At 47.3% G+C, this 10,007-nt stretch overlaps 1 protein-coding gene across 1 annotated transcript; it reads left to right on the top strand.

Moving 5' to 3' along the window:
* Positions 1-702: 702 nt before the first annotated feature.
* On the top strand, positions 703-9,455 carry THUMPD1 (THUMP domain containing 1). Its single transcript, XM_063143290.1, has 4 exons — positions 703-949; positions 4,928-5,126; positions 7,265-7,513; positions 8,020-9,455. Exons 1-4 carry the CDS (start codon positions 719-721, stop codon positions 8,454-8,456), a joined length of 1,116 nt encoding a protein of 371 aa, XP_062999360.1. The 5' UTR covers positions 703-718; the 3' UTR covers positions 8,457-9,455.
* The last annotated feature ends 552 nt before the right edge of the window (positions 9,456-10,007 follow it).

Here is a 10,007-nt window from a genome sequence, read left to right as displayed (position 1 = left end):
ATACAGGAGCCCTGTCCTCCTTTTCATATGGTCACCCTACATTATTAAAACATCCTAAAAAAAAAAAACCCCTAAAAAAATGCCCCCCTCCCTTTCCCATCATGGGGGTGCTAGGGGAGCATTGTATTGAACCCCACCCACCCTCATCCGTAGTTCATATATTAGCTAGGTGACCCTATGAAAAGGAGGACAGCGCTCCTGTATCTTTAACAGTTGCATAGAAAAGGGAATTTCAGCAGGTGTCATTTGTATGCATGCAGCACCTAGTGAAATTCCCTCTTCATTACAACAGTTAAAGGTGCAGGAGCTATTCTAGAGTGACCATTTTAAAAGAGGGCAGCTTTAACTGATGTGATGAAGAGGAAATTTCACCAGTTGCTCCATATAGACAAATGACACCTGCTGAAATTCCCTTTCCAATATAACTGTTAAAGATACAGGAGTCCTGTCCTCCTTTTCATAGGGTCACCCTATAAATATTAGTGTGTGTACGAGAGAGAGAGAGAGAAAGAACATCACAATGAAGCATGAGTCTATGGGTTTAGAATCTCCCTTTCTCCTCAGCTCATTTTCCTATCTCTATGGTGCGTTTCCACCCCCTCCCTCGGCGCGGTCGGATGACGCCATCAAGGGGCCGTTGCCTACCCCTCCGTGAAGCGTGCGAGTGCTTCTGCGCCTGCGCAGGTCGGGCTGTCTGGCTGTCTCAGTGAGTCTCCCAATGGCTACCGCAGAGACGCCGGTGGTCGCCGCCGCCGCTGCTTCTCGCAAGCGGCGGCCTAAAGCCCAGTACTTGCAGGCCTCCAAACGGGCCCGGCTGGGCGGATCGCGGCAGCTGGAGCCGGGCATGTGCGGCATCCTCATCACCTGCAACATGAACGAGCGCAAGTGCGTGGCCGAAGCCTACAGCCTGCTGGGCGAGTATGGCGAGCAGCTCTACGGGCCTGAGCAGGTCGGTAGCCACCGGGGTGTGTGTGTGTGTGTGTGGGCCGCCCTCTGAGAAGGAGCCGCTTTTCCTGCGCTTGTTTGCTTATTATGCTTTTAATGTATATTGACCCTATGAAAAGGAGGACAGGGCTCCTGCACCTTTAACAGTTGCATAGAAAAAGGAATGTCAGCAGGTGTTATTTGTATGCATGCAGCACCTGGTGGAATTTCCTCTTCATCACAACAGTTAAAGCTGCAGGAGCTATATTGCAGCTGTACTGTGACCAGATTTAAAAGAGGGCAGCTTTAACTGCTGTGATGAAGAGGAAATTTCACAAGGTTCCCCTTTTTTAAAAAAATTATTATTATTATTATTATTATTATTATTATTATTATTATTATTATTATTATTATTATATTTGTATCCCGCCTTTTGCCCAATGCTGGGCCTCAAGGCGGCCTTACAAAGTTTAAAATATACATTGGGGGTGGGTGGGAGGGAAACAAAACCATAAACAATTAAAAAAATACACAACAAAATTATAAGACATTAACATAGATGGAGGGCTGGATTATTCTCCAAAGGCCTGTTTGAACAAAAAAGTTTTAGCTTGCTTCCGAAAGCCCATCAAGGAGGGAGCCAGCCTAGCTTCCCTGGGAAGAGAGTTCCAGAGCACCGGAGCAGCCACCGAGAAGGCCCTCTCCCATGTTCCCACCAAGTGTGCCTGTGAAGAAGGTGGGACTGAAAGAAGGGCTTCTCCAGAAGATCTCAAAGCATGGGGAGGCTCATAAGGGAGAATACGTTCTTTCAAATAACCTGGACCCGAACCATATAGAGCTTTATAGGTCATAACCAGCACTTTGAATTGTGCCCTGAAACAGACTGGAAGCCATATATACAAATGACACCTGCTGAAATTCCCTTTTCAATGCAACTGTTAAAGATACAGGAGCCCTGTCCTCCTTTTCATAGGGTCACCATATTTAAAGCATTGAGAATAGTCCACTTTTATTCCTCCTCCAACAAACCTAAGGTAGCTTGCCTGGTTCTCCTCTTCTCTGTGTTATCCTCACAACAACCCTGGGAGGTAGTAGAGGCTGAGAGTCAGGGATTTGCCCCGAAATCACTGGGCCTGTTCAGACCACACGCTAAGCCGTGGTTACGTCGCTCACCCTTTTGCAGCAAATGGTCAGTGAGTGTGTTTAAGCCATGGTTGTGCGGCCGCTGTGGTTGGACACACTAAGTCATGGTTCACATGACACGCTAAGCCATAATCTTTGGCTCAATTAAATAAGCTACATAACTCATGAACTTGATCCAGTGATATCATCTTTTCAAAGTCTGATAGTCATTTAGCCAGAATATTAGATATCACATTTACCCGTATTTCTTCGATTGTAAGACGCCATCGATTGTAAGATGCACACTAATTTCAGTACTACCAACAGAAAAAAAAAAACCTAAGACACACCCGTGATTCTAAGACGCACCCCATTTTTAGAGATGTTTATATGGGGAAAAAAGTGCGTCTTAGAATCGAAGAAATAGGGTAGTAACTAGGGTAGAGTACCTCACTATTCTGTAAATTCTTAACCACCATGGCTTCTGAGCCCACAACCTCGTAACTGATTCCATTGTCGTACCGCTCTAACAGTCAGGAAGTTTTTCCTGCTGTCCAACCGGAATCTAGCTTCCTTTAACTTGAGCCCGTTATTCCGTGTCCTGCACTCTGGGAGGATCGAGAAGAGATCCTGGCCCTCCTCTGTGTGACAACAGTGTCATTCGGTGGGCTTCGTCTTCGAATGGGGGATTAGATCTCTTGAGTCTCAATATTTATTATTTATTTATTTAGAATATTTATATACCATTCCCCATTGAAAAATTTTGGAGCGGTGTACAAGGTAAAATGACAATAAAAACAGAATAAAAACAGTTAAAACAAAATTTAAAAAGAAGCAAAAAACAACAACACAGAAATCCAAGGCTGCATGTTAAAGAAAGGCTTCTTGGAATAAAGATGTTTTCAGGAGGCGCCGAAAGGAGTACAAGGTTGGCGCCTGCCTGACCTCCAGAGGCAGGGAATTCCACAGGAGGGGGGCCACCACGCTGAAGGCTCTTCCCCTGGTGGATTCCAATCGGAGGATGGAACTATGCGGAACCACCAGGAGCAGGCCCTCGGATGACCTCGGTGACCAGGCAGGTTGGTAGGGGAGAAGGCGCTCTCTCAGGTATCCTGGTCCCAAGTTGTTTAGGGCTTTGTACACAAGTACAAGAACCTTAAACCTGGCCCTGTAGCGAATAGGCAGCCCGTGCAGTTCCCTCAGCAGAGGAGTTACATGCTGGAAAGGGGCAGCTCCAGACAACAGCCGAGCTGCAGCATTCTGCACTAGCTCCAGCTTCCGGAGCAGCTTCAAGGGCAGCCCCACATAGAGCGCGTTGCAGTAATCCAATCTTGAGGTTACCAATGCCTGTACCACTGTGGCCAAGCTATTCCTGTCCAGGAGAGGCCGTAGTTGGCGAACCAACCGAAGATGGTAAAAGGCACTCCGAGCCGTGGCGGCTACTTGAGCCTCCAACGACAGAAATGGGTCTAAGAGTACCAAGTACGAGACATGAGGGGGAACCAGGGGCGAAGGAGTGGAGTCATTTAATGGACTAGGACATACATGGATTGGTGTAATGTTATACAACATTAAAATATAACAATAAAACACAATAATAATGTTTGTATCCAGTAATAAAACTGCACACTTTATTGTGTGCTGCAGACCAGGGCTGTCTGGGTCAAACTTCAGGGAAAGACTGGGAAGAGATGGGTCTTGAAGAGATGTCTAAATGTCAGAATTGTGGGTGGCTGTCGATAAAAGGGTTTCAGAGGAGAGTGGGCACTGCAACGCCCAATGCTCTACTGCAAATGCCCCAGCGGTGGTTTTCAGGAGTGGCGTCCCCAAAAGTGCTCCCTTGGATGATGGCAGAGCTGTTTCCCTTCCAGCTGGCTGATACAAGAACTACTTTACGAATTGAGTTTGCTTTCCCCCCCCTCTTCCCTCCCTTTCCCTTTTTCCTTTTGCGGTGTGTGTGTGTGTGTTTTGGAATGTAAGCATGCTAGCAGGGGCAATATTTATCTCTTACTGATTTAGATGGAAGCTGCTTTATTTATTTATTTATTTATTTATTACATTTCTATACCGCCCAATAGCCGGAGCTCTAGGAGCCTTTTGTACTGAAGGTGAGGTATAAATGCAATCTTATGCGTGTTTATTTATTTATTTATTACACTTATATACCGCCCCCATAGCCAGAGCTCTCTGGGCGGTTTACAGAAATTCTAAAATTGAGATAAAAACAAGTATACAAAATTTAAAATTTTAAAACACAGAACATACACACATAAAGCATTAAAGACTGTTAAAAAACTAAACATGTGGGTGATCAAGATGTGCCGCCATATGCCTAGGCAAAGAGGAAAGTCTTAACCTGGCGCCGGAAAGATAGTACCGTTGGTGCCAGGCGAGCCTCGTCAGGGAGATCATTCCAGAGTCTGGGGGCCACCACCGAAAAGGCCCTGTCCCTCGTTGCCACACTCCGAGCCTCTCTCGGAGTAGGCACCCGGAGGAGGACCTTAGATGTTGAACGTAGTGACCGGGTATATTCACGTCGGGAGAGGCGTTCCATCAGGTATTGTGGTCCCAAGCCATGTAAGGCTTTATAGGTCAAAACCAGCACCTTGAATTGGGCTCAGAAACATACAGGCAGCCGGTGCAAGCGGACCAGAGCGGGTGTTATATGGTCGAACCTTCTGGTTCCCGAAATCAATCTGGCCGCTGCATTTTGCACGAGCTGCAGCTTCCGAACCGTGTTTAGACAGAGAGAAAAAAAAGCCGTGGCTGTCTGGGGAATGCTGGGAATTATAGGACCTTTTTTTCCTGTCTAAACACGCATAGGGTTGCCCCCTTGAGCAATAATTAAGTTTTTAAACCTTGTGTGAATTTGTGTGTTAAGTTTGCAGATCAAGATGAGGATGGGCTGTCAGGGGGGGAGGAGGAGGAGGAGGAGGAGGAGGACGAGGAAGATGACGCTGAAGCCGCTTTGAAAAAAGAAGTGGACCAGATCCGGACTTCGACGGAGCAGAAGCTGCGACGGTTCCAGTCGGTGGAGAGCGGCGCTAACAATGTGGTTTTTATTAGGACATTGGGTGTAGGTATGTGTGCTTGGATGGCGCATAATGGCTAAGAGGCTCTACAATCCTATGCATGTTTAGACCAAAAAAAAAAAAAGTCCTACAACTCCCGGCGTTCCTGAGAGGTGACAATCGTATGCCAGCTAGGGAATGCTGGGCGTTGTAGGACTTTCTCCTTGTTTAACACGCATAGGATTGCACCCTAAATTGTGAGCCAAGAACTCGCTGGTTGGCTTTGAACAACTCTAGAGCCCTCAGGCTCAGCCACATAAAAGTTTAAACAGATGGCATGAAGCGTGGTTCGCAACCTTATATTTTTCTCCCTCTCTCAAAATACTAGAGCCCAGGTTCATCCCATGAAACTGATTGGTGGGCGATCCAGGGCAAATAAAAGGAAGGCCTTCTTCACACAGCACATAGTTAAGTTATGGAACTCACTACCACAGGATGTGGTGATGGCCACCAATTTGGATGGCTTCAAAAGGGGGTTGGATAAATTCCTGGAGGAGAAGGCTATCCATGGCTACTAGCCCTGAAGGTTGTGTGCTTTCTCCAGTATTCGAGGCAATAAGCCTGTGTGCCCCAGTTGCTGGGGAACATGGGTCGGAAGGTGTTGTTGCACCATGTCCTGCTTGTTCATCCCTGGCCGATGGCTGGTTGGCCACTGTGTGAACAGAGTGCTGGACTAGATGGACCTTTGGTCTGATCCAGCAGGGCTCTTCTGATGTTCTTAACCTGGTGCATTCCACATATTTCAGACAACGGCTCCCCCCAGCGCCAGCCAGCATTGCCGATGTTGATGAGTTGATCGGATCAGTAGTCCAAAATACTGAAGAGCACCAGGTTGGGGAAGGCTGGCTGAGATCTAGCTCACCCCGTTCTCTGGAATGCTTAAAAGCATTTCTTGATTTCTAAACCAGGGGTAGCCTAGGACGTATTTGGCAATTTGAGAAACTATTTTGGGGCGCCACCACGTAACGGCTTCCATGGGAGGCATGGCAAAGGACACGTAACTTGCCCAAAAGTCTGAGTACAAGGCAGAGGTAGGGTCTGTGCCCCAGCCTGCTAAAGAACACCTTTGATTCCACCGTTTTCAGCACCAACAGAAATTGACTTCTCAGCAGTCCCAGCTGCCAGTCAGAAAACGAGTCAATTAAAAAAAAAGAAGAAGTGGAAGGTGAAAGGTATCTGGTGGCACATTTCCTGCAGGCACAACGTTGTCAACCCCTGCCCTAAACGACTGTGCCCTGGGACAGTTGGTCATGAAACCGACCCTTGGAGGTTGACCCTGCCTATCACCCCAGAGCCTGGTGCGGGGATGTGAGTATTGTTGAACTGATTGGAAATGTGATCAGATTGAATTTAAACGTAAGTGGGAAATTGCCAAGGAAGCCCAACACAGTCGCATTTGACTTTTTTTCAAAAAGCAACATCTCTTAAAATATGTAACTGGTAAAAAGGAAGTTGAAAGGGATAGTCAAGAGGGTGAAATCTCTCCAGAATGCTTAGGGGTTAAAAGAAAATGCAGTAACAGAAACTGAGCTAGAACAACCATCTGTCAGGAATGCTTTAGGGTGGATTCCTGCATTGAGCAGGGGGTTGGACTCGATGGCCTTGTAGGCCCCTTCCAACTCTGCTATTCTATGATTCTATAATATACATACTTTAGGTCAGGAAAGGTACAACCAAGTCCAACGGGTCACCAGCATGGTTAACAGGCAGTGTCAAGGAAGTTATTGGAGAAAAGGTTTCCTTCAGAAAACGGAAGCCTTGCCCAAATGAGAACAAAAAGGAATATAAACTTACAAAAAGGAATATAAACTTACAGAAAGGAAATGCAAGCAGACAATTAGGGATGCAAAACAGGATTTTGAGGAGCCTGTTGCTAATAACGTTAAGGCTGACAATAAATGCAAAAAAAATCAGGAGGACATTTTTCGCTGTGTGCCCCCCCCCCCCCCCCGCTTACTTGCTCCTGATTGTTATTTTTTTCTAAGTCAATGGCAGGTTCCTCCCTGCACTGTAGAATGTGGTCTGAAACATGTGTGAAAGCCCTGTTTCATGCCTTGAGCTTCATGCTGCCCTTTAGAAATGCATCCTCCACGCCCCCCGGAGCAAAGCTTTACAAATGTCAACTCTGTCTGCCTTAATTCTTGCAGAACCCGAGAAGCTGGTGCATCACATCCTGAAGGATATGCATGCCACCAAAAAGAAGAAGACCAGGGTCATCCTGCGCATGCTGCCCGTTTCGGGCACCTGCAAAGCCTTCGTGGAGGACATGAAACGGTATTCTGAGACCTTCTTTGAGCCTTGGTTTAAAAGTCCCCAGAAGGGCACTTTTCAGATTGTTTACAAGGCTCGGAATAACAGTCACCTGAGCAGAGTAAAAGTCATCAGTGAACTGGCAGGTAAATGCTTTATTATCTATGGTCATTCACTTCCTGCAGGAGAAGGCTATAATGGCTACTGGTCGTGATGGTGCTATGCTACCTCCAGTATCTGGGGCAGTGTGCCTGCGTACACCAGTTGTTGGGGAACGTGGGTAGGAGGGTGATGCTGTTGCACTCATGTCCTGCTTGTCGGTTTGTCGTCGACAGTAAGTTGGCCACTGTGTGACTAAATGGACCTTGGTCTGATCCAACTTGGCTCTTACGTTCTTCTGGGGACGTTGGACAAGAAGGTAGATTGGGCGCTACTGGTCACTCTCTGTGTCATTGGCAGTAGATCTTGCAGGGGTTTCTAACTCCCGTTTAGATTACTAAGGGCCTTGTTTGCTCCTCATTTGAACCAGGGACTGGCGTGTTCACAGCTTACTTCTCTCAGCCCCAATGATACGCTAGCTCTTCATTTTTGGCTGGTTGGAAATGTTGCTCCCCACTTTGAAGGCTTCCTTCCCTCGCTCCCTCTCTTGCAGGAGTCGTGGGCCACCTCAATCCCGAGAACAAAGTCGACCTCAGTAACCCCGAGTTCACCATCGTAGTGGAGATCATCAAAAATATCTGCTGTTTGAGCGTGGTGAAGGACTACATTCTCTTCCGGAAGTACAACCTCCAGGAGGTGGTGAAGGGCAGCAAAGCGGAGGGCCTGCCGGATGCTCTGAGCGCATCTCCCCAGGGTGGCTTGGAAGATGCTCCGCCACTGGCGGAGAAGGCAGAAAGCCAGAAGGAGCGTGAAGGGAAGGCCGAGGCAGAAACCAGACCACCGGCGGCGGCGGCGGCAAAGCCAGGAAGCCAGAACGACTGCGAAGAGAAGGGTGAGGCGGAAGCCCAGCCAGCAGCAGAGAATGCGGAAAACCAGAATGAGTGCCAAGAGAAATCTGAGGCAGAGGCCAGCAACAACCACAGGGACTAGCAGCATTAATGAAATTGCTGGGGAAAGAATGTGGAGAATGACTGGATATTTTGTCAGTAGTTTCGTGTGTTTTGTTTTGTTTCGTTATTTTCTTTTTAAACTCTACAGTCTGGTTTAGGCATCTCAGCCCCATCACAGTTTGGCTGTCGGGGCCAGGACTCGGGTTCAAACGCTCCCTCCTGGTCTTGAAACCTGCTCTGGTTTACTCCTTCACCTCCTAGCCTGTGATAACTCCCCTTTAGTGTTCCATCCGAATCGTGCAAACCGTGGTTCCCGCAAACCATCGTTAGCCTCCAGACCAGAATCGGCAGCCACAGTTTGAAACGGCTTCCCAGTTTTGGGGGAAGGAGTTGGAGCGTACGAGAGCGGAAGGGAGTATACAAGGCATGGGCGTGTAACAGCCAAATCTGGACTTGGCTGTGACAGCTGAACCAAGCCCCTGACTACACTCCTGCAAAAGCTGGTCGGAATTAATTTCCGCTGAGAGCAACCCAGCTGAAGCGTGCAGTCAAAAGACTAAAAATGCTTGTGATTTCATTGAGGCTTAGGTCTAGCTTTTCCATTGCATCACATCTTCTGTGTGTGTCTTAACAGTCACACTTAAATGCCCCCTTTGCTGCTGGAGTTAGCGTTAAAACCCAGACACGCGGCAACGTCTGTTGCGTAGTTGTTTACAGCCCAATGACACGATCTGTGTTGGCCCCTCTCTTGGTAACTCGTTGGTCTCACTTCTAGAAGTGAGATGGCGTACGCTTCTAGACACCCTACGCTTCCATCCCCAAGCCGGTGAGCCTCTTTCATCGGGTCTGGCGTAGCTTCAGATTTCTAAACAATCGCAAATTCTGAATAAACTCTAAACTACGATCTGGAACAACGACCTAAACAATGAGCAATTTAAAGTGCGTTTGTGTGGGTGGGGGGAGGGGTCTTTTTATTAATGGAATTTTTTTTATTTAAAATTTGCATACGAGTTTTATATTAAAAGCCCTCTTGACAACATGCTGTGTGTGTTGGTATATAGTTAGGCGCCGCTAAGTAAGATTTAACAGCCATCAAGGCGAGGGCCTGCTGATGATTAGAGAGAGAGGGAGAGAAGCAAACCCATGATTCCTATTTCTTTTAGTTTTGTAGGGCAGCTCTGGTTGTCTCTCCGTACCACAAAATGTGCAGTGTGTTTGAAAGACAGCTTTCCAAACAAACGTTTTCAACCCACTGAGTTATGTTAGCTTCCTAACTGTTAGAGCGGTACGACAATGGAACCAATGACCTAGGGAGGTGGTGGGCTCTCCCACACTAGAGGCCTTCAAAGAGGCAGCTGGACAACCACCTGTCAGATAGGCTTTAAGGTGGATTCCTGCATTGAGCAGGGGGTTGGACTCGATGGCCTTATCGGCCCCTTCCAACTCTACTATTCTATAATTCTATTGTTGTATCAGGTTTTTATCGTAGGAATCTTATTGCTGTACGCTACCTTGGGAGGGATTTTGCCTTGAAAGGCAGCCTAGAACTATTTCATTTTTAAAAATAAAATTTTGAAAAATGCAACAGTGA

This window comes from Elgaria multicarinata, chromosome 17 (assembly GCF_023053635.1).
Source record: "Elgaria multicarinata webbii isolate HBS135686 ecotype San Diego chromosome 17, rElgMul1.1.pri, whole genome shotgun sequence".
NCBI classification, from domain to species: domain Eukaryota; kingdom Metazoa; phylum Chordata; class Lepidosauria; order Squamata; family Anguidae; genus Elgaria; species Elgaria multicarinata.
The sequence above is the reverse complement of the archived record's forward strand: the minus strand, read 5'-3'. Positions and strand labels throughout refer to the sequence as shown.